The sequence below is a fragment of the Coregonus lavaretus genome (assembly GCF_964263955.1).
Source record: "Coregonus lavaretus genome assembly, chromosome: 2".
Classification (NCBI taxonomy): Eukaryota; Metazoa; Chordata; class Actinopteri; order Salmoniformes; family Salmonidae; genus Coregonus; species Coregonus lavaretus.
This window is the reverse complement of record NC_139989.1, coordinates 80249947-80276019: the sequence shown is the minus strand read 5'-3', so window position 1 is coordinate 80276019 and position 26073 is coordinate 80249947. Positions and strand designations below refer to the sequence as shown.

The 26073-nt window shown below is 39.8% G+C and overlaps 3 protein-coding genes across 3 annotated transcripts in view; 2 read left to right on the top strand and 1 right to left on the bottom strand.

Annotated features, from left to right (window-relative positions):
• The window catches only part of LOC311140758 (NACHT, LRR and PYD domains-containing protein 3-like), a gene marked incomplete at its 5' end in the record, with an annotated part of 241072 nt that overhangs the window by 53913 nt on the left and 161086 nt on the right, over window positions 1–26073 (bottom strand). The gene's annotated exons all lie outside the window — the stretch shown is intronic.
• Window positions 8256–17737, top strand: LOC311099023 (NLR family CARD domain-containing protein 3-like; the record flags this gene model as incomplete). Its single annotated transcript, XM_084139619.1, has 5 exons — window positions 8256–8293; window positions 14671–14787; window positions 15140–15224; window positions 15333–15516; window positions 15951–17737. The coding sequence occupies 5 exons, from the start codon at window positions 8256–8258 to the stop codon at window positions 17735–17737; spliced, it is 2211 nt and encodes a 736-aa protein (XP_083995745.1).
• LOC311142037 (stonustoxin subunit beta-like) lies at window positions 19469–21801 on the top strand. Its single transcript, XM_084177583.1, has 3 exons — window positions 19469–19636; window positions 20092–20138; window positions 20852–21801. The coding sequence occupies exons 2-3, from the start codon at window positions 20117–20119 to the stop codon at window positions 21376–21378; spliced, it is 549 nt and encodes a 182-aa protein (XP_084033709.1). The 5' UTR covers window positions 19469–19636; window positions 20092–20116; the 3' UTR covers window positions 21379–21801.

The window sequence follows — 26073 nt, the reverse complement described above, 5'->3', positions numbered from 1 at the left end:
ACCCCTTTTAATCCCTAACAATCTTTTTGTAGGAGTTTCAACATTTCTAAAACACTATTTCGGTCGTTTATAAAACCCTCGACTAAGCGTGTGATTGATTCCAAATTTACACGCATGGAATTTTCATCGTTTTGTGTCACGCCTTTGGCTTTCAACACTACGTGATTGTGTTTAGTCCTAAAAGCATAGCGTTTGGGTCCACAGGATGACCACTCTATGATATGGTCACCATCTTCCAGTTCACTCGTTAAACCACCCAGATAGTTGCTAAGAGAGGGGGGTTCCAATCACCAGGTTTGCTTCCATAGACCCCAGAGTCTGTGTCATGGTAAAGAACCCGACTCTGCAGGTGCTCCATGAGGGTGTGTAGTTCAAGTCGCCCATAGGCCGTGGTAAAAGCTGCTAGAAACACGTTTCCATTACTCGGGGGTAGAACCCACTTCCTGTTACATCTCCATTACACCAGAGCTTTGTCTTGATTCAAGAACAAAACATTTGAAATGTCAGATTGGTCTGAAAAAAACAATCCCTTAATTTCTTCGGGATCTTTAATGATAGATGTTGTTAACATATTGCTTCTCTGGGCAAATATGCCCCCCAAACTGTTCAAGAAAAGCTTGCACACCTTTATTTAGGCTTTGTTGACCTCTATTCTGTCAGGGTCAAGACGTATGCCCTCTTTTTCATGATAGTCCTGAATGTATCTGTCTTTGCTCTCTTGATCAGTGACTGATGCAGGATACCCTGAAGCCATTTGCTTGCCTCTCAAGAAGGTCTTGATGTACTCTTAAAAAAGAGTGTCTGATTTCCTGGGAAAGTTACACACTTCAAAGACTTTGGCCACACGATACCCCTTCTCTATAGCCTTAGAGAATTCAACGGTGACCCATTTTATTTTTTTATTTCACCTTTATTTAACCAGGTAAGCCAGTTGAGAACAAGTTCTCATTTACAACTGCGACCATACACCATACACCGGTCAGGGCTCTTTCTTGATCTGAATGATCACAAGGCTTTTCCTGGTTGTTGTTTTCACTGCAGGTGCGACAAAGGGGAAAGAAAAGTTTTCCTTGAGGTCCTTTGTAAGGCAACACTGACAAAAACAAGCCCCCGGGAGGGTAAACAGTTGCTTTTATCAAAGCAAAATAGTTTTGTGGTAAGTCAAAGTCACAGTGAATAATTTCAGGATGTCCCAAAGGATAACAAGAGGAACTCATTACATGAGGATAAAGGGAAGTATAATCTATATATCCAATTTCCTCATCAGCTATATAACGTAAGGTCAAAGCATTGGTACGACCCCCAAACAAGGCCTGGCAGGGCTCCAGGGGTTGGGGTCAAAGGTGGAAAGGAAAACTGGAACATGAGGATCAGACCTTGTGAGTTCTGTCCCCTCGTACTCCCACATCACCTTCCCTTTCACCCCATAAGCAGCCTGGAAAGAGGACAACTTGTCTTGGAACTCCTGGTACATTTCCCCCAAAGTCTTCTGGGTTAAGACACACATGTCCTGGGGCAGAAAGAGAGATTTACAACCATGGAAAATAGTTTTATTTTATACTTCTGTTGATTTTAACAAATACTTTCTTAACACTTTTTTTTCTTAAAGCTGCATTGTTGGTTAAGGGCTTGTAAGTCAGCATTTCACTGTAAGGTCTACACCTGCTGTATTTGGCGCATGTGACAAATACAATTTGATTTGATTTGATCAAGGGATTGGAAAAAAGATAGGAATCACAGGATCTAGAATTGTGAGCTATAAAAGTGAAGTTTTTGTACTGGGGTTTTCAGAAACGTTTCAGAAAGAGTAGTGCACCATTGGGGTCCTCTGCCGACCACTTTTCACCCTTGAAAGTCCTGGTAGATACAGAAATAGGCAGATGAAACCCTGATTGCTGATTACTCTCAAAGTCATAAACACACATTTCTCAGAATGTTCATCTTCATCGGATGGTTGAAGGTAGCACTCATGTTCCAATTCTTGAGCCACTTCTGGGTCTCTGCTTTTCAAAGGCCCTTTACAGATAGGGCAGTGTAGGATACCATATACATGAGGTTGGGGGTTGTCTAATTTAAGGGTGGGGTTAGCTCGTTAATTTGTTTAATTAAGGAGCTAAGTTCTGGGAGTTCCTGTGATAATGTGTCCTCATTTGTATGAGTTAAAGGAGGTGTGTGTTGTTGTGTAGGGGTTGGTCCTAGAGCCTTCATTTGTTTGATGAAGGAGTTTAGTTCTAGGGGTATTCTAGAAGTATCCATGTTACATACGGCTATATCCTTTGTTTGGCCGTTTTTTTATCAGATTGCTGCTTATCAAACTTGCCATGTTTTTCGTCCAGAAGGCTATGTCTTGGATGTACTGACGTTTTAGCAAAGCAACCATACATGTGTGTAACTGGACCTCTCTGGCTTTCAGAGCCCTGTAAAAGGCTGTGAGAAACCTATCTTGAAGATCTATATCCTGATCCTCGTCTCCACTGACGCTGTCCTCAATCAGTATAGGCTCTACCTCAGAATGTATTGTATCAAGCTGATTAGCCGCATCATACCTCAACACATCATCCTCATCATACCTCAACACATCATCCTCATCATACCTCAACACATCATCCTCATCATACCTCAACACATCATCCTCATCATACCTCAACACATCATCCTCATCATACCTCAACACATCATCCTCATCATACCTCAACACATCATCCTCATCATACCTCAACACATCATCCTCATCATACCTCAACACATCATCCTCATCATACCTCAACACATCATCCTCATCATACCTCAACACATCATCCTCATCATAGCTCAACACATCATCCTCATCATAGCTCAACACATCATCCTCATCATAGCTCAACACATCATCCTCATCATACCTCAACACATCATCCTCATCATACCTCAACACATCATCCTCATCATACCTCAACACATCATCCTCATCATACCTCAACACATCATCCTCATCATACATCAACACATCATCCTCATCATAGCTCAACACATCATCCTCATCATAGCTCAACACATCATCCTCATCATACATCAACACATCATCCTCATCATACCTCAACACATCATCCTCATCATAGCTCAACACATCATCTTCATCATCAACATCATTGACACTATCATCATTGAATGTATGGACCTGTTTAGATGCAGTAATCAGTACATCATCATCATCATCATCATCATCCTCTTCCTCCTCTTCCTCTTGTTGTATTGGGTCTGCTATGCTTGTATAGGCCTTGGAGGAGCCCCAAAAAACAAAACAAAAAAATATATTAGAAAAAGTGTATTAAAATAATAATAATAACTAAATTATAAGAATACATAAAAACAAATATTTAATTTTTAAATAATAACAAAAAAATATATATATGCTTTTTTTAAACAGTTAATTTATTATGTGTTAACATATCAATATATCCTAACTCACTGTTTCTGTTTCTCACTGTTCGGACTTGGGTTACAGGGAAATAGCTGTCTGTTTGTTGACTAAACCTGTTTTTCTGTGGAGTCATGGAAGGCGTGTTTTCTTCCCACTGTCCATTGTCTGAGTCTGTCTTTTTACAAAAAGAATAATCATAATATTGTTTTTAACATAGTCATTAAAAGTTATAACTATAATAAAACAGGCCATATCCATAAAGAGCATGTTCTTCAATCCAGTCCTTTTCAGACCAATCGTTCTCCTCGGTCAAAGGTGAAGCCATTCTGTCAACTTGAACTATGTGTCTGTGGAGCCGTGCTGGACTTTGAAATAGAGTCGGTGCCCTATTATATACTGAACGCCTCGGGGGGGGGGTTTGGAGGCGTGTCTAGGTATGACAATCCCTCTGTTCTTGGGTTGGTTTGAGTTTCGTTTATGTCAAAGCCTGCTGTACAGAAAGAGAGGAGAACGTCGTTTTCAAAATCATTCAAGCAGTCATTCAACGGAGGAGTCCATAATGCCTGGGTTGAACGCTGTACACGCTTCTACATGGAGAGTCAGCTGTAAACACAAGATTAGGTTTTGAAAACATAGTACACCTTTTGTTTATTGCTTATTATATAAAGATTATTACCCATTTAAATGTTGACTCACGTCTAAAATATCTTGATGGCGAGTGACTGAGTAAAGATACAGCTTCTGTCTGTTGTTCCTCAAACTCGTTATCCTCTATAACAATCACTTCTGTTTGTGGTGCTGCTTCTTGATCCACATCAATTACTTTGGGTACCTGCTGCATAAATGTAGGGTAACCTGTAGAATTTACATTATATTACAATATACATTTTTTACTTAAAAATACTGATATTTTACACCAAATACAATATAGTAATAATATTAATTAATAGAAAGGTTCAGAACTTTTGTAAAACATCACAGTACAGTAGAAACATATGGCAAATAGAAATCCAATATGGATGGTGTTAAGAGATAGATGGGAGGTATTGAATGGAGTTGAAGGATGGGACTAATAACAACTAACAACAAATAATAACAAGATAACTAATAATGTAAGCATACTGTGTCCATAATAAGTATATAGGTTGTAGGTTGGGAGCTTTTGGGAAAGAGCACAGTTAGAAAGATATGGCATATAGAAGCAAACCGGATGGACATCATGAAAATGATCGGAGAGGTTGAGGGTAGAGGAAGTTCAGGAGTAAAAACAAACAAAATATAATTATTGTAAAATTGACTATAAGCTGGAAGTAGAGGCCTAAGCATTGTTGTTCACTAGTTTACGCCAATTAGGGAAGGGGTGGTGGGGTTGGAAAGGAATAAAGGGAAATATATTTTTTTTAAAGAATATGTACTGTATGTATGTACAGTGAGGGAAAAAGTATTTGATCTCCTGCTGATTTTGTACATTTGCCCACTGACAAAGAAATGATCAGTCTATAATTTTAATGGTACAGTGAGGGAAAAAGTATTTGATTCCCTGCTGATTTTGTACGTTTGCCCACTGACAAAGAAATGATTAGTCTATAATTTTAATGGTACAGTGAGGGAAAAAAGTATTTGATCCCCTGCTGATTTTGTACGTTTGCCCACTGACAAAGAAATGATCAGTCTATAATTTTAATGGTACAGTGAGGGAAAAAGTATTTGATCCCCTGCTGATTTTATACGTTTGCCCACTGACAAAGACATGATCAGTCTATAATTTTAATGGTAGGTATATTTGAACAGTGAGAGAAAGAATAAAAACAAAAAAATCCAGAAAAAAAGCATTTCAAAAATGTTATAAATTGATTTGCATTTTAATGAGGGAAATAAGTATTTGACCCCTTCTCAATCAGAAAGATTTCTGGCTCCCAGGTGTCTTTTATACAGGTAACGAGCTGAGATTAGGAGCACACTCTTAAAGGGAGTGCTCCTAATATCAGTTTGTTACCTGTATAAAAGACACCTGTCCACAGAAGCAATCAATCAATCAGATTCCAAACTCTCCACCATGGCCAAGACCAAAGAGCTCTCCAAGGATGTCAGGGACAAGATTGTAGACCTACACAAGGCTGGAATGGGCTACAAGACCATCGCCAAGCAGCTTGATGAGAAGGTGACAACAGTTGGTGCGATTATTCGCAAATGGAAGAAACACAAAAGAACTGTCAATCACAAAATCAGCAGGGGATCAAATACTTTTTTCCCTCACTGTATGTGTGTATGTATGTGTGTATGTATGTGTGTATATATGTATATATATGTATATATATATATATATATATATATATATATATATATATATATATATATATATATATATATATATATATATATATATATATATGTGTGTATATGTATGTGTATGTGTATTATCTCCCGAGTGGCGCAGTGGTCTACTAGAGATCCTGGTTCGAATCCAGTTTCTGTCGTAGCCGGCCGCGACCGGGAGACCCATGGGGCAGCTCACAATTTGCCCAGCGTCGTCCAGGGTAGGGGAGGGAATGGCCGGAAGGGATGTAGCTCAGTTGGTAGAGCATGGCGTTTGCAACGCCAGGGTTGTGGGTTCGATTCCCACGGGAGGCCAGTATGGAGAAAAAAATAAAATAATGTATGCACTCACTCACTCTGGATAAGAGCGTCTGCTAAATGACGTAAATGTAAATATGTGTGTGTGTGTATATATATAAAAAACATGGGGGACTGGAAGTGATGCAGACAATTACATTGATGGAAGTTACAATCTATCTGCAATATTAAGCTGATCTACCCCCTTAAAAAAAAACAAATAAATAAAATAATAATATTAATTATCTGAAAATTGTATGTCATCCAGTCTTAAAATGTCTGCAAAAAACAAATATTGAAATACTGTTAAATATTTAAAAAACCATTGTTATCCATTGAGTGAATTGTTATCCATTGAGAGAGGGATAGAGAATAGTATACTATCGTAATAGGTGATTTTTTTCTACAACTGTGATGTAACTGAACATCCACTAGGTGGAGCCAGTGGTCCACTCTTGATTAGACACTTCACATAAAACAGAAATTTGTTTGGTAAAAACAGTAGGATAAATACTAGGGGTGTAACGATTCGTTTTAACAACGATTCGATTCGTATCACGATTCGTGGTTGTCGATACGATTCAAGGACGATATTGGTTCATTTAGAACGATACGATCCGAAACGATTCAGTGACTTGAAATCGATTCAGTAACCTTTTAGCCAAAAATTCAACCAGTGTGACTGAAATAAATACCTGGTAACCAGTTGCATTTTAATGGCTGGCAATAGTCTTGCTATTTTTAACAGTGTTTCATGCCTCCATGCAGACCATCTGGTATTATGAAACTTACCCATACCTACGTTGACAGCAGCCCCGTCTGTGCAACTTTGTTGTCCAGTCATCCAAGCCTGTGTCCTGGAAAAGTCTCACAAGTCCGTCTGTTATGGCCTGTGCGGTTCGGTCAGCACCCAATTCAATCAGTCCAATAAAGTCCGAAGTAAACTCTCCGTTGCTGGACACAATGTAAACTATTTCCTGCTCAGTTTTTGTGATGTCCTCAGATCCATCAAAAAGCATTCAGTAAAGGAACATCCTCAGAATAGGAAGACATGGGACGTGCGTGTTTAGCTTTATGGAAAGAGAAAAATATTAAACAGAGCTTGCCGCTGTTCTTCATTCAGCATGTCTCGGCGACTGGACATTTATTCTCGGCTAGCTTTTAGCAATGGCTTGCGCCACATTCGTGTGCTCCTTGCTCTTTTCATGTTTGTCAAATAAAGGATGGTTGAAATTCTTTGAGCCTTTATAAAATGCACCTGTTTTGTCTGCTAGATGTGGATTTGAGCGGCAAATCTTGCACCACATTTCAGTGCGCTCATCGTTAGCTTCAAGCCACTTTTCCGAAAAAAGTATTTTCTTCGGCTCTGGCTCCAGTTGGCGTTTCTTTGTAGGTGGCGAAACTCCAAAGAATCTGCTTAATGTCTGTTGCTTTTTGGACATCCCTGACAGTAGTTGACAAGCAACATGTCATGTGTAAGGTTAGATGAGAAGATCGGTCAAGTACGCAAAGGCGCGTAGTAACACAAGTGGCATTACGCATTCCTGATTTTTGTCGCGCTTGCGTATCTGCGTACCAGTTATGTGCACCCCTGCATATAAAGTCTGACGTGCTTAAATCCAATGGGTTATTTCCTAGTATCGATACAATCGATTTATTACATTTTAAAACGATGTTAGATCGATATATGTTGTCCAAAAGGCCAACTCGCCTAGCACAGATCGATGTAGTTGGATCATATGAATATAAATCGATACATCGATGTAGTAGATGGATCGTTACACCCCTAATTATTATGTTATTATTATTATTATTATTATTATTATTATATTATTATTATTATTAGTTCCACTACATGGAGAAAAGGTTAAAAATATCAGTCATGACTACGTGTTGATGTGATTGCATTAAATCACCTGACTGTTTGGACGTGTCTGTTAGTAAATGTTTTATTTCTAAGAGATAATGAATAAAATAGAACAATTGACCTTCAATAATTAGTTGTCACTGTGTTAACCACAACCAACATGTTGGATCTCTGTTTAGGGGTCAGTGGTCTAAAATGAGTCTCTCTGGGGAGAGAGAGGAGGGGGTCCCTGCCTCTAAAATGAGTCTCTCTGGGGAGAGAGAGGAGGGGGGCCCTGCCTCTAAAATGAGTCTCTCTGGGGAGAGAGAGGAGGGGGGCCCTGCCTCTAAAATGAGTCTCTCTGGGGAGAGAGAGGAGGGGGGCCCTGCCTCTAAAATGAGTCTTTTTGGGGGACATGACACCAAAGCTAAGAGGTGAGATGACAATGTTTTTAAGAATTTATAAGGAGTTTATTTCTAAAACGTTATATCCACAATTGTTTCACGTTTGTTATTTTACATCAGAAATGATTGCTTATTGGTACCTTCATGTGCGTGTAAAATATTGTTCTTCTAAGATTTTAATTAATAGATTTTTGCGTATTAATTTTTATTTTTGCAAAACGCTATATAGCTGGAATGAAATGTTTGTATCCTGTATATTTGGCTGTGATATGTGGATGTCTCACCAGCACACACACACACACACACACACACACACACAGACACACACACACACACACACACACACACACACACACACCCACATCTTTACCATCATACACACACACATCTATAGAAGTTCTGCATGACACAATCATTTAGCCTACTCTTAGTTATTGTCTAATATGTTGTCATGCAGAACCTTGTTGTTTTTACTAATTCTGATCGTTGTTACAAGTGGAATTTTGATAATACTTCCGTCAAATCAACACACTCTTCACTCCTGTTTAAACCCAAAAGGGTTCTATCGCTTGCTTAATATATGGAACCACTAAAAGTTCTATATACAGTCCCTTTTATAGGGTTCTTTGATCAGAACTCTAGAGGTTCTTCTTCACTGAACCAAAATGGTTCCATATAGAACCCTGCATGGTGCCATTTATGAATGATGGCTACTACTATTAAATAGGAATATTATTTGCTCAGAATATAATTTATAGGAAAATAGGAATGGTTGAAAAATCCCAATATTCATTTAAGATGATCCTTAGAAATAGCAGTGCTGGGGGTTTGGAAAGCCATAGTCAGTCAATCAACAATAGAATAATACTCTTATGAAAAATATTGACCTTTAATTTAGTCTGTGGATACTATGCGACTAGAAAGGTTAAACATGCATGTATGACATCACATCACAGTTGAACAAATATGGCAGGTGGAAATCAAAAAAGAGGATGTTCTAGGGAGATAGGTGGGCGGGGCTGAGAGTAGCAGAGGGGTGGGATTAAAAAAGATCATGATCGGTAATAGTCATTACTGTAAACACTATAGATGTCTGAGTACTATCCATCCAAAATGTAATGTGTATAATTAATTATTATTATTATTATTATTATTATTATTATTATTATTATTATTATTATTATTATTATAATTATTATTATTAATATTATTATTAATATTATTATTAATATTATTATTATTATTATTATTATTATTAAAAAGTAATTACTGTGTATACAAGTATTGTATGGGGGGTAGAATTGATCTTGGTTATATGCAAACACACTGGTGGCCAGGGAGGCATCTCTTTGTTTGAACGATGGCCCACGTCAACTCTGGCTGACTTCTTTACAATACAATACATTACAATACAGTACAACTTTGTCCATTAGTTACAGCAAACAACAAAAACATGTATTATGCTCCGTTCTTAACCCCCCCAAACAGCAGACCTCACACATACAGTTGAGACCAGCACAGGTTGTGGTCCTCTGTAGCTCCGCTGGTAGAGCACGGCGCTTGTAACGCCAAGGTAGTGGGTTCGTTCCCCGGGACCACCCATACACATAAATGTATGCACGCATGACTGTAAGTCGCTTTGGATAAAAGCGTCTGCTAAATGGCATATTATTATTATTATTAGGTTCAACGCCTGGCACAGCTCCAACTCATTTGCCGCTGGGCAGAAACCTGATTTAATATTCAGAAATAAGCATGAGTTAATCTGCCAAAATGAAGACAACATGCTATGCAGACATCATTATTATGATAACATACATGCAGTTGTCATCAGCAGCAGCCACAAGAGAGAGCATCTGATAGTTCTGGGTAACTGCCAGACTGAGCCAAACATAGATAGTGTGTTAATATAATAATAATAATATAATAACATTAGACATGTAATGATTAACTAGGCTATTGAATCACCAAGACTTATTATACATCATTATTATACAGAAATCATTGCCAAATGCTGAAGAGAAACTGTTCCATGTAGGTCTATATTATTATGGATTGATCATATAGAAATATAGAAACATTATTTAAACTACTCCAAAGCAATTACATGTGGCACAGGAACCACTGACTCACTGCATTATTCTATAGTATTATCAAGACACCTGCTGTTAACTCTTAACTGGTTAGGACAGCTCATGAGGTGTCCTAAATATCTGCTGACTTGGTGGGACTAGAGGCTTCATGCATAGCTTTAATTTATACCCATAAGTGTAAAATGTCTTTATTCTCAGCACTTATACGACCAATGTTCTACTCTGAGACACTTTGTGGATATGGGCCCAGATCTCAAAATATTGTTATAAAAAAACTTTTAATATTTCTTTTACATATAAAAATAAATAAATGAATATTACTAATGTAAGCCAGTGTAAAGACTGGGTTATGTATGCACTCACTAACTGTAAGTCGCTCTGGATAAGAGCGCCTGCTAAATGACTAAAATGTAAATGTAAATGTATTGTGTTGCACTGCTCATGTTCGCGTTCTGGAACTGCCCGCGTCCCCGTACAGAACTGTCCGCGTCCACGTACGGTTTGGCGCCAAGCATATTGTCTAGTTAGGAGCAGAGTGAGGTGATCTTGGGGAATAACGACGGAGTTCGTTACAGTGTTGAGACACCGAAGTTTATTGTTCAATTTGCTTTTTGGTCAGGGACAGTATGAGTGTAGCCAGATCCTTTTCACTCGTAGCCAGATCCTTTTCACTCGCTATCCTTGTTTCATCTTGTGGTTCACCGGATTCGTCATCAACCTCGAGGGACAGACGGACGACCTGCTAGCTAGCCAAGCTAGTCGGTACAGCTAGCTAAGCTAGCTACTCTACCAGCAGCATCCTAGTTATCCTAGCTACCACTACATCATCACCGGCTGCCTGCATTTCTTGTGGACCGATGGAGCTCCCTGGTTGTTTCTTCCACCTGTTAAATACCGTGGAGGGCTTCTCCCTCTCTCGTTGACGGATGTTGGCCTCTCTCCGGTTAACCTCTCTTCACTAAATGGATGGTAACTTTAGTGTTTAACCCCTCTGTGTCCAAGGACTGAACTTTTTGAATATTATTTTCGGGGCGCCTCAAGTTACATTTTTTACAACGTTTATTTCTGATAAAATTAGTTCATTGCATCCGCCATGGAGCCCAGTTTCATAATATTACCTTATGTCCCTGGTTATGAAGTAATCGCGAAAAAACAGGCCTTATGTTTGGGAATTTTTCACCCTACCAGCTCCTATTAGTTCTATTGAGCTCCGTGGCACCGACTCGCCTTCAGAACATTCTATTCCCAGCCCATTGTTCTGCGTCACAATGCCAGCTTCACTATTGTTATCAATGAGACCTGCCTGCGTTGACCCTGTAGGTTTACCTCAGGTAACTTATTATTAACAAGGTTACTACTACTTGGTGAGCGTTAACCCTGTAGGTTTACCTCAGGTAACTGATTATTAACAAGGTTACTGCTACTTGGTGAGCGCGCACACTGTTCACCTGAGTAGATGTTGTGGTCACCTATAGTGAGGTGAGACACAGTTTAAGAGGCAATGGCTGGCGGATAGCCATCAAACATTAAACATTTTCTGGTCATGGTTAACCATATTTGTTTTAAGAAAAAAGTGTACAATCTAAACAAAACGCATGTCCCTCTCCTCTTTTTCAAGATGTGGCCGATTTTAAACAGCCAGAACACATTTTTTAATTAAGAAATAACCATTTTTCAGATGACTTGTTGTTTCTAAATGGCTGCTGGGTAATTTGATATGCATCGAAATCTTCGTTCATAGGCATCAAATTGAGCGAATGCTGCGCAGGTTCACTGAGTTATAACCAAATGGGTATAATGGGGTGATTGTTGTCTAATTGGGTGGTCTAGCTAATGGATTTGTAGATCTGACACAGTTGCTACCTCAGATTATGAGCCTAGCAAGTGTCATATAGCTCAGTTGGTAGAGCATGGCGCTTGCAACGCCAGGGTTGTGGGTTTGTTTCCCACGGGGGGCCAGTATGAAAATGTATGCACTCACTAACTGTAAGTCGCTCTGGATAAGAGCGTCTGCTAAATATGTAAAATGTAAATGTAAAACATTTAATGAATGAGTTATGTAGTACCCACAGATGGCCAAAGGGAGGCGCAAGAGTGCTATAAACCCATACAGTTTTTTGCCATATAAACCCTAAACCTAACAATCAATCAAATGTATTTATAAAGCCCTTTTTACACCAGCAGATGTCACAAAGTGCTATACAGAAACTCTTACCCTACTTATAACCTATTTTAGCCGTAACCCTAACCCCTAATTCTAGGGTAGGGTAGCCTAGAACACTTTTAGAAACTATTTTAGTAATAATATTATCTTAATAAATACAATTATAGTATTAAATAGTGTTTTAATTATTTTGTTGTTATTTTATTATATGTATAATAGCAAGACAGAACACTTGATAAATAGGACACATTTGTTTTATTTTTCAAATGTGGTTTGAATTGGGTAAAAATAGCATGCAACCAAATACTATATGTCCCATGATTTTCTGAAATGGTCACTCATTACTTTAGTTAGCTATATATCTCGTATTAGGCCTGTGTTGCTTTTGGAAGAGCAATTAAATAGTGACTATAGCAGGTGTTGAACCCCTGGTAAATAATCACTAGTCAGATCCTCCAACCTCAACCCTAGTATACATGCATTTTTAAATATCTAATATTGCGATTAAACAACCTCGGAATAGATAAGGCAGAGTGCTCGCTGCTGGTTGATGAATCTGACAATTAATGTACTAGGAAAATATGTTTTTCTCGACCAGAGGTGACTAAATTAATGTTCAGGCTTATTGATAATCGTTATAGTAATGAAGTATAATTTCAAAACATGAGCATAAAAACAGCTAATAATAAACATGAATCATCATTATATTCCTTCACAGTAATGTGTTAAATGCTTTTTCAGCCGTTCCTCTTGCGTTAGCAGTGTGGAAAGGGACAGTAAAAAGCGTGTGCAGGAGTTTTCCTGTGAGGGGGAGTAGTGGTGTATGCAGGGAGAAAACTAAACGAATCTTTTGAAATGTCATTTGTGGTCTTATGCTGCCATCTATTGGAATTATTTAGCAACAGCAGTAGTACTGAATAAAGTATATCCTTACTAAAGTAGTAATTACCCAGAATTGCAAAATATGACATTTTCTAGTTCATTTTACCACTTACAACCATAAAATAACCATTTATAGCATAACAAACAATGAAACTGACATAAACCAAAAGCACCATATATATATATACTATTTATTTAGATGGGTAACATCATCTGCCAAACTAATACCACTGTAGATAAAGAAGAGCTCTCCAGTAGGTGAACCAAAACATTCAAAGGCAATTTTCTCAAAATTGAGATTACAAGTTTATCATCTTTCAAAGCAGAATTACTTTCCCATTGTTCCTCAACTGTAGTGTATGATATAAATTTTTCTAGCTGAGTCTCTACTTTTATCCAATGTAAAAAAACACCAGTTCAAATTTTGCTACATAAGACCAAATCGAGCCGGTCGGCCACATTTGACTGTATAAAACCTAGCAGTACTACATATTTCTCTGAGAGTGAGGCAGATATATATTATTACTGTGCAAAACCTAGCAGTACTACTTATTTCTCTGAGAGTGAGGCAGATAGATATTATTACTGTTTAAAACCTAGCAGTACTACTTATTTCTCTGAGAGTGAGGCAGAATATATTATTACTGTGTAAAACCTAGCAGTACTACTTATTTCTCTGAGAGTGAGACAGATATATATTATTACTGTGTAAAACCTAGCAGTACTACTTATTTCTCTGAGAGTGAGACAGATATATTATTACTGTGTAAAACCTAGCAGTACTACTTATTTCTCTGTGAGTGAGGGAGATATATTATTAATGTGTAAAACCTAGCAGTACTACTTATTTCTCTGAGAGTGAGACAGATATATATTATTACTGTGTAAAACCTAGCAGTACTACTTATTTCTCTGAGAGTGAGACAGATATATATTATTACTGTGTAAAACCTAGCAGCACTACTTATTTCTCTGAGAGTGAGGCAGATATATAGCATTGTGCAAAAAACATGATTATATGTCTCTCTGATATGAAACCATCAAGTGATAGATTTTAAACAAATACATGTCTGTCATTGAACAACCCCATACCATGATTAGATGGTGAAAAAACACGCCAATCTCTTTCATAATTTCTTCAAACAATAAAAGCTAATTTACCAACATTTCTGAAAATAGATATATAGCGTTTTGGAATGAAACTCTTGTTTCCCCATCTGGGCTCAGAGTAGATGAGAGATGTAATGTTTGTCTCTGTTGTGTTGAAGTCCAATCAAGCAGGAGAGACCAGCCTCCCCTGTACCCAGCTGTGTGTCCATGAAGAGTGACCGGTCTATGGATCGTTCTATAGTGTTTAGAGAGGGAGACTTTTCTACTGAACAAAGGTAAGAAGAATTCATGGGTCATGGTCAGTGAGTTAAACAACACTGTCTCTAGTCATTTCTCCTCTCCCATTTTACCATTTATTTTTGTTGTTTTCATAATCCATAGACTAATCATTTTTCCCATTTTCATAGTCCTAAACAATATTAAACAAACACTACATTCCCTCCCTGTGTGTGTGTGTGTGTGTGTGTGTGTGTGTGTGTGTGTGTGTGTGTGTGTGTGTGTGTGTGTGTGTGTGTGTGTGTGTGTGTGTGTGTGTGTGTGTGTGTGTGTGTGTGTGTGTGTGTGTGTGTGTGTGTGTGAGAGTGTACTCCCTGGATGAGGAAATGTAATCTCATGTTTTGTCCACAGAAACCAACAGGAGAGATCAGAGTCAGAGATTCTCAGTGGTCAGTCTTCCCAAAGTCATCAAACAGACCTGGCCTCCAAATTCAGTGTATGTGGTCCTGTTATGTACATTTGTTTTTGTTTACCTCAAGTAAAGTTGATCTGTCAATCATTCATTAATGTGTTAATGAGAAAGCATTTCTTCTCTTGATTGAAGATGTTCAAGAGGATTCTTAGTCCAGAACTCCCAGAAGGCTTTGAGAGTCAGAAGCAGGATAATGAAGTGGTGGATGCTGAAGATGAGAAGCAGGAGAGCAGTGCCAGAGAGGGGGCTCTGAAGATCACACTGCACGTCCTGAGGAAAATGAACCAGAAGGAGCTTGCTGACACACTGGAGAAAAGTAAGAGCTGTCTGCCTCATGTTGAATGCTGTTTTAGAACATTTAAAAGCTGTAGCTAAAGTACAGCTAAAGTAGCTGTGTAACTAAATGATATTGTAGCAGCCATAACACAACACCTAGTGACCTCATCAAGTAGCAGCAGGGAGGTGTTGTGTTGATTAATTTAGACAGATATATATATATATATATATATATATATATATATATATATAGAGAGAGAGAGAGAGAGAGAGAGAGAGAGAGAGAGAGAGAGAGAGAGAGAGAGAGAGAGAGAGAGAGACAACATTAATAATAACAAATAATAATATAATCAGTCACTCCTGTCTGTATTATGAAAACATTTACAGATTTATACAGTCAGTTCATAACACAGTCCTACAATACTGTAGGCATTAAAATATATGTAATATTAATATCCTCTGTGTTATTTCTAGATTCAGATGAGCTTGCTGTAGTTTGCCAACGTGAACTCAAATCTAATCTAAAGAAGAAGTTTCAATGTGTATTTGAGGGGATCGCTAAACAAGGAAACCCAACACTTCTCAATAAGATCTACACAGAGCTCTACATCACAGAGGGTGGAACAGGAGAGGTCAATAATGAACATGAGCTGAGACAGATTGAGACAACAACCAGGAAACAAGCAAGACCAGAGACTGCAATCAAATGTAACGACATCTTCAAACCCTTAACTGGACAAGACAAACGTATCAGAACTGTGGTGACAAAGGGAGTCGCTGGCATTGGAAAAACAGTCTCTGTGCAGAAGTTCATTTTGGACTGGGCTGAAGGAAAAGCAAATCAGGATGTCCAATTTGTATTTTCATTCCCTTTTCGGGAGCTGAATTTGATGAACGGGGAGAAACACACTTTGATTAAACTTCTCAATCACTTCTCAATGGAAACCAAAGAATCAAGAATCTCCAACTACGACAAGTACAAAGTTCTGTTAATCTTTGATGGTCTGGATGAGTGCCGACTGCCCCTAGACTTCCAGAAGAACAAGATCTGCTGTGACGTCACAGAGTCAACCTCAGTGGATGTTCTGCTGACAAATCTCATCAAGGGAAATCTGCTTCCTTCTGCTCTTCTCTGGATAACTACCCGACCTGCAGCAGCCAATAAGATCCCTTCAGGGTGTGTTGACCAGGTGACAGAGGTACGAGGATTCAATGACCCACATAAGGAGGAGTACTTCAGGAAGAGATTCAATGATGAGGACCTGGCCAGCAGAATCATCTCACACATAAAGACATCAAGAAGCCTACACATCATGTGCCACATTCCAGTCTTCTGTTGGATTTCTGCAATAGTCCTTGAACACATGCTGAAACACAAGACAGAAGAGATGCCCAAGACTCTGACTGAGATGTACACACACCTTGTGGTGTTTCATACCAAACAGAAGAATGAAAAGTATCCAGGTCCACACTGGAATAAAGAGAGCATTCTGTCACTAGGAAAACTGGCTTTTCAACAGCTTGTTGAGGGCAATCTGATTTTCTATGAAGAAGACCTGAAAGAGGCTGGCATTGATGTCAATGAAGCCTCAGTGTACTCAGGATTGTGCACACAGCTCTTTAAAGAGGAATGTGTGCTCTACCAGGACAAGGTGTACTGCTTCGTGCATCTGAGCATTCAGGAGTTTCTGGCTGCTGTATATGTGTTCTTCTCATTCATCAACAACAACGAGAATCTAATGACCAAACCGCAATCAACATCCAGGAACTTTTCTGTGAGGATCAGACACAAGCCTGAAGTTACTTTATACAAGAGTGCTGTGGATAAAGCCTTACAAAGTGAGACAGGAAAACTGGACCTTTTCCTCCGCTTCCTTCTGGGCCTCTCACTGGAGTCCAATCAGAAGCACTTACGAGGTCTACTGACAAAGACAAGAAGCAGCTCGCGGAGCCACGAAGAAACAGTCAAGTACATCAAGGAGAAGATCAGGGAGAATCCCTCTCCAGAGAGGTGCATCAATCTGTTCCACTGTCTGAATGAACTGAATGACCATTCTCTAGTGGAGGAGATCCAAAGATACCTGAGATCAGGAAGTCTCTCAGAAGAAGAACTGTCACCTGCACAGTGGTCAGCTCTGGTCTTTGTGTTGCTGACTTCAGAAAAGGAGCTGGATGTGTTTGACCTGAAGAAATACTCCAGATCAGAGGAAGGTCTTCTGAGGCTGTTTCCAGTGGTCAAAGCCTCCAGAGCTGCTCTGTGAGTACATAAAATGACATTTAAGTACTAATCATCAGGAAGAAATATTAAGTTTAGAGAAATATATGTTTTATAATATGTATTTAATACATATTGAAAAACATATTGAATCAGTGCATTGATGTTGACATTAGTATAACAATATGACCATACATTCTAGGAGATGGAAGATGAATCTATATGTTGTTTAAGAGAATAAACCAAATGCATTTGCCATTGTCCTTCTACACTCCTGGTGTTAAATTAACAGTGTGTTTGTGAAATCATGATGATCTATTTGCAGGCTGTCAGGCTCTGGAGTCACAGAGGAAGGCTGTATTTCTCTGGTCTCAGCTCTGAGGTCAAACCCCTCACACCTGAGAGAGCTGGATCTGAGTAACAATGACCTGAAGGATTCAGGAGTGAAGCTGCTCTCTGCTGGACTGGGGAATCCCCACTGTAAACTGGAGACTCTTAGGTCAGTATTCCTGTAGTTGGTCAACAAGTGATAACTGTTCACCAGATCCACATGTGTTTACCAGGCACACATAGTCCACACCATATGTGTTTGGACAGTGAAGCTTACAGTTTTACATTTGGTGCTATGCTCCAGCATTTTGGATTTGAGATAGAATGTTTCATATTAGGTGACAGAACAGAATGTCACCTTTTATTTCATGTTAATGGTGAGAGGTTAGCATGTTTTGTTGTAGCCTCTGTAACTTTCTCATTCATTATTATTCATGATTCATTCATGATTTTTCTTAATCGTGGCAGTCACAATCTTGATGTAGTCATTGTCACCAAATACTATACTTTTGACTACTTTAATACACTATAAGTTAGTTGGTCAGAATACTTATGACTTATTCAAATAGGGGGACTAGATACATAAAGTGCTTTTATTTTTCTAAATGGTGAAACAGATATGTATGAAAATTCCCTTGTATACTGTCAGCTCATATGAAACATTTGATCTCAAATCCAAAATGCTGGAGTATAGAGCCACATTTAAAATGTTATCTTCACTGTCAAACTAGATATGGTGTGGACTGTATACTCAATACAATCTAAATCTGATACCTCACTTTCTGTCTTTTGACTGATTGTTATGAGTTTCTAGGGTATCAAGTGATTACGGATGTACTTAGATAATGTTGATGGAGAGTTCATGTTAGTATTTCATATGGTATCATGGTTAGTTATAACAGAAGTACACACATGGCCCTGCCTCGTCCAACTTCCTAACTCCATAACAAAGATCCACTCTCTCCTATATACACACTGTTACAATTCTCTCCACGAACATCTGATAATCATCTGGGCATTCTCTTTCTTAGCTGTTATTACCCTTTGCCCCAGGTCATTATATCCTGTCCTTCAATCACACTACCATAAACATCAGTAATCTCCTTTGACATAAGGAATGTAGACTTCATGGCCCCAAACCAATTATCTCGTAACTCTACCTCGATCCTCACAATACTATGACATGACATCATTACACTATAAAAACTTCATATCACTGATACTGCTTTTTAAACTGCTCTGGTCAGTCTACTCAAATATTCGTTCTATACATGTTTCTCTCTACAATCAATATTATGATCATTTCTAATAATAATACATTCATTTATGAATAGATATGTCAGGTTTCACGACACTGATATATCTGAATATGTTGAAAAGATATACTGCCACTATTTTCACCACCAAACAATAGGTTTTAATATGATTTGACTCTTTGCAGGCTGTCAGGCTGTCTAGTCACAGAGGAAGGCTGTGCTTTTCTGGTCTCAGCTCTGAAGTCAAACCCCTCACACCTGAGAGAGCTGGACCTGAGCTACAATCACCCAGGAGACTCAGGAGTCAGACTGCTCTCTGCTGGACTGGAGGATCCACACTGCAGACTGGAGAAACTCAAGTATGTAGAGGGTTTATGTCAATGTTCATATCAGACATGTTGGAGTTATCAGGCTAGTTAAGACAAACATTCTGACCACCACTTGGACTAAGTTATATAAAGACTGTGTGTGTGTGTGTGTGTGTGTTGGTCCAGTGTGTGTCTGTGTGTGTGGATTGTGTCCTGTGTGTGTGTCCAGTGTGAGTGCGTGTGTGTGTGTGGGTCCAGTCCTTGACACACACACAGACACACTGGACACACACACACTGGACACACAGACACACACTGGACACACCCACAGACACGCTGGACACACATACACACTGGACCAACACACACAGACATTCTTACCACCTCTTGGACAAAGTTATATGCTGACAGTGTGACTCTGTGTGTGTGTGTGTGTGTGTGTGTGTGTGTGTGAGAGTTCAGATGTATCCCTCAATGACTGTCTGTTCTTCTGCTTACCGCTACAGTGTGGAACATGGTGGAGAGAACACAATGAAACCTGGACTTAGAAAATGTGAGTGTTGACTGCTGTGAAGAATATGACTAAGATTAAGTCTTAATTCAAGTGAAGTCAAAGTCAAAGACCACCATCATTACTTACTTGGTCATATTAAATATCAGCTGTAGTTCTACAGAAGCAGAAATCAGGGACACAAAAGTTTACAAAGAGTTGCTTTGACAATGTGTGTGTCTGTGTATGTGTGTTCCTGTTACATTAGAAATGTGTGTGTGTGTTTTCATGCTTGCATGCATACAGGTGTGGGTGTGTTCAGGATGTGTGTGTTTGTGTGTGTGTGTGTGTGTGTGTGTGTGTGTGTGTATCCAGTGTGTGTGTGTGTGTGTGTGTGTGTGTGTGTGTGTGTGTGTGTGTGTGTGTGTGTGTGTGTGTGTGTGTGTGTGTGTGTGTGTGTGTGTTCAGGATGTGTGTGTGTGTGTGTGCGTGTGTGTGTGTGTGTGTGTGTGTGTGTGTGTGTGTGTGTGTGTGTGTGTGTGTGTGTGTGTGTGTGTGTGTGTGTGTTCAGGATGTGTGTGTGTAATTAATGGGAATAAGTTTGTTTTATATTACCATACAGTATAACATATGATCATTCAACAAGTCTCAAGGTACCTTAACTTCTCCTTTTGATACCTAGAAACATCTACATTAAATGAATTAGTGAAAAGTGAGTTAACATTCTAATGTGAATGATGATGATTTCTAATATTGTGTCTGGTTTCATCCATCAGATGTCTGTGATCTCACACTGGACCTAAACACAGTAAACAGATTCCTCTCTCTGTCTGAGGAGAACAGAAAGGTGACATGGAGGAGAGAGGAGCAGCCGTATCCTGATCACCCAGAGAGATTTGAGGACTATGGACAGGTGCTGTGTAGAGAGGGTCTGACTGGACGCTGTTACTGGGAGGTAGAGTGGAGTGGGAGTTGGGCTGATATAGGAGTGGCATATAAAGGAATCAGCAGGAGAGGAGGGGGTAATGACTGTCTGATTGGATACAATGACAAGTCCTGGAGTCTGATCTGCTCTGACAACAGTTACTCTGCCTGTCACAATAATAAGTCCACTACCATAGACGTCCCCTCCTCCAGCTCCCACAGAGTAGGAGTGTATCTGGACTGGCCAGCCGGCACTCTGTCCTTCTACAGAGTCTCCTCTGACACACTGACCCACCTGAACACATTCCACTCCACATTCACTGAGCCCCTCTATCCAGGGTTTAGGGTTTGGTATGATGGCGCCTCAGTGTCCCTGTAAATAATAACCATGGTAACACTGACACACACACACACACTGGACACACACACACCCACTGGACACACACTGGACACACACACACACTGGACACAAACACTGGATACAAACACACACACACTGGACACAAACAAACACACACACACACACACACACACTGGACAAACACAAACACTGGACACACTCACACTGGACACACACACACACACACTGGACACACACACTGGACACACACACACACTGGACACACACACACACACTGGACACACACACACTGGACACACACACACACACACACACACACACACACTGGACACACACACCCACACACACTGGACAAACAAACACACACACACACACACACTGGACACACACACACTGGACACACTCACACTGGACACACACGCACACACACACACTGGACACACACACACACACACACACCAGACACACACACATACACACACTAGCACACACACACACACACACTGGACACACACACACACTGGACACACACAAACAAACACACACACACACACACACACACACACACACACTCACACACACACACACACACTGGACAAACACACACACTGGACACACACACACACTGGACACAAACACTGGATACACACGCACACACACTGGACACAAACAAGAGAGACACTCACACACTGGACACACACACACACACTGGACACACACACACTGGACAAACTCACACTGGACAAACTCACACTGGACACACACACACACACACCGGACACACACACACACACACACATACACTGGACACACTCACACACACACACACACACTGGACACACACAAACACACACACACACATACACACACACACACACTGGACAAACACACACACTGGACACACACACTGGACACACACACACACTGAACACACACACATACACACACTGGACACACACACACACACACACACATACTGGACACACACACACTGAACACACACACACACTGGACACACACACTGGACACACACACACAAACACACTTGATACACACACACACACTGGACACACACATACACATTGGACACACACACACACACTGGACACACACACACACACACTGGACACACACACACTGGACACATTTCCATGTGTTGGATTTTGATGAAAGAAATTCCATATAGCCTACTGGACAGGACTTAGCTATGGCATCTTCTGTTTGGGTGTCTCAGGTCAGGTCTGAGCCATGATCAGAATGTGTCTCTGTGTCTATTTCCAGCCCTGCCATTTCTACCTGTCCTGATCTATTGTTTCACCCCTAACCTCCTCACACCGTCTCACTGTCCATGTCTGCTTTTAGCTCCCACCTCTACTTCACTGTGTTATAATGGACCTTATGCTTGTTATGTCACCTCTGTAACCAGTTATCAAACATACTGACCTTTCTGATCCTATCCCATGGCCCTACTTTCTACAACTGAACATTTAAATTCCTCTATGAGTTTTGTTTCGTGTCCATTTACTTATCTATGTATTTGTTGTATATTGGGGTTGTGCTGCAGAGCATCATGGGGGTTTGTATGTGTTGAGATGATCACGTTCCAGATAAATGGTTGAACTGATTCCTGTCTCCTGTCTCATCATTATTGAATTGTTATACAGACGTGGTTATGAAACCCACCAGACATAACAAAAGATTGGTGATGAGTAAGTCTGAATCTACAGGAACTATTCTGTCTGGAAGAAGTGGGTTTTTACACCTGTTTAAAACTGTTATTTTCTGTGGTCCAGTCTAGGCTAATGTTAGCACAGTGTATTGCTAGCAGAGGCAAGTGCATAGTCTAGCTAGCTAAGAGAGAGTTAACCAGTTGTGTAAAGTACTTAAGTAAAAATCATTTAAAGTACTACTTAAGTAGTTTTTTTGGGGGTATATGTACTTGACTTTACTATTCATATTTTTGACTACTTATACTTTCACTTCACTACATTCCTAAAGAAAATAATGTACTTTTTACTCCATACATTTTCCCAGACACCCAAAAGTTCTTGTTACATTGTGAATGCTTAGCAGGACAGAAAATGGTCCAATTCACACACTTATCAAGAGAACATCCCTACTGCCTCTGATCTGGTAGACTCACTAAACACAAATGCTTTGTTTGTAAATTGTCTGAGTGTTGGAGTTTGCCTCTGGCTGAATGTAATTTTTAAAAACAAGAAAATCGTCTGGTTTGCTTTATGTAAGGAATTACAGGATTTAAAGGATACTTACCGTTTTTTCTGATTGGTTAAGCACATTTTTTGTAACTATTGGCTATTTTTGCAAAACTATACACACAAATAAGAAAACCTTTCACCCAATTATCAAAACATTGTAGTTCTCTTGCAAAAGCGAACACAGCTAGATTAACTCTTCACACCTTCTTAAAAATGGTGTTTTCGTATTAAACAGTAAACACAAGCCATCATCTACTAAGCACACAATGTGCCAACTACACACTGATGGTATGAATACAAAACACATCTGGCTTTTGCTTTCTCCGTGTACAGATGTCAATTTGAGGTCATACTTTTGTCATAGTGTGATGTAAACATACAAGGATCCAAACTTAAAGTATTGGTGTTTATTCACACTCATCAAAACCAAGACAAAGTCAGAACACAAAATAGTAATTTCACAAAAAAAAGAAAAACAATCAGCCTACATCATGTCGTCTTTATGGGTCCGGCCACAAAATTTCGTCCACATCGCATGCGATATCCTCCAGTCCAAGGCACCGGGGAAAATATCTCCTTGAATGCCGTATCCAGGCCTGACATGATGCCTGGTCAATATCTCCACATGCCTCCTCCATTGCCTGTAAAAGGGCTACCTGTTGATGAGGATGACGGTCGTACACTTTCCAGCGCCAGGCAGAGAAGAACTCCTCGATGGGATTTAAGAATGGAGAGTATGGAGGGAGGTTGAGTGCCATGAAGAATGGGTGGTCTGTAAACCAGTTGCGGACCAAAGCAGCCCTATGGAAACTAACATTGTCCCATATGATGACATACAGGGTATGCTCTGGTCTCTGAACAGTGAGCATGTCATGTAAGGTGTCCAGGAATGCAACAATGTGTGCAGTGTTGTATGGGCCTATGGTTGCATGATGGTGAACAACACCATTTTGGCTTATAGCTGCACACATGGTTATGTTACCACCACGTTGTCCTGGGACATTGATGATGGCATGGTGTCCAATAATGTTCCTGCCACGTCTCCTGGTTTTACTGAAGTTAAAACCGGCCTCATCTACAAAAAGTAGCTCATGTCCCATGGCATCTGCTTCTAGTTCCATCACTCTCTGGACAAGACAAAACAAACGCAACACATCAGGCCCATGCACAGCACTACAGTATTCACTTCCAAATTCAGAACCAATTACACTATAGCTTACCTGCACATAGTCATATCGCAGTTGCTTTACATGTTCTGTGTTTCTCTCGAAAGGAACTCTGTAAATTTGCTTCATTCTTATTCTGTGGCACGCAAGTACACGACTTAGTGCAGAAATACTTACACTGTGTATATTTTGAAAGATGGTGTCATTATCAATTATGCGCTGCTGTATTTCGCGCAGTCTTATTGCATTATTGGCAATCACCATGTTCACTATATGGGTCTCTTGCTCTGGAGTGAACATTCTTCCTCTGCCCCCAACATCTGGACGTCTAGCAATTCTGTAAAGTAACAATTTCAGTATTTTTGCATGTATGGTACTGTTGTGTTTCTCATTAGAGTATGGCAGTGCTACAAAGTAGTTACCGATTCTCATTTCGAAATGTCCTAATGATGCTTGCCACAGTGTAGCGGCTCAAATTAGGCTGAACCCGTTGGCCAGCTTCCCTCAGGGTCATCCCATGGTTGATGACATGATCCACTATTGTAGCTCTGATGTCATCAGTTATTCTATTTCTTACTCTTCTTACCCTTCCTCTTTCCCCTCCTCGTCCTCTTCTTGCTCCTCCTTGTCCTCTTCCTCTAACTTCCTCTAACCCTCTCGCTTCTTCAACTCCACGTCCTCTTCCTCCAACTTCTTCAACTCCACGTCCTCTCCCTCGGCCTCCTCGGCCTCCTCTGATTCTCCCTCTTCTCCCTCTTACTGCTCCTTCCATTGTACTCCACACAGACAGCTTACCTGTGGCTTATTTATAGTGCTTAGGCTGATTGCAAAGTGAACTAATTATCTACAACAGTTTTCACATGTGCAAGTGTGCCAGACAGTTGGCAAAATAGTGTTAATGATAGCCATACATGTGTATAATTTTGCTAGGAGTGTGTTGGAAATTTGGTAATTGAGTGTAAGCAGTGAGTTGTGTTTAAAGTTCTGCAAAAAGAGTGTTGTGCAGTGAATTGTGCCTACAGTTTTGCAAAGTGTGTGTTACAAAATTGTAAACTGAGTGCAAAGCAGTGTTTGTGCTTTTAGTTTTGCAAACTCAGTGAGTGGTTTTGCTATACGTATTAGTAGTTTTAGAAATTGTGCTACATGAATCACGATTAGCGCTTAAGCATTCAGAAAAAACTGTAAAGTTTGAACTGTTTGAAAAATGTGAAACAGTTGGGAATTTTTTGTAGTGAACTTATGGAGCTGCTGTGTAGTGAGCTTGTGACCCCTTGTAGAATGAACAAGTAATTTCCGGGTAGGTCTGCCTGAGAATAAGTAAGTGTTAG

Bases quoted from the DNA above. Each gene is read 5' to 3' on its own strand.
- LOC311142037 (XM_084177583.1), top strand. From the start codon at position 20,117: ATGAAACCTGGACTTAGAAAAT. The intron at 20,139-20,851 runs GTGAGTGTTGAC...TTCATCCATCAG, and splicing joins GAAACCTGGACTTAGAAAAT to ATGTCTGTGATCTCACACTG.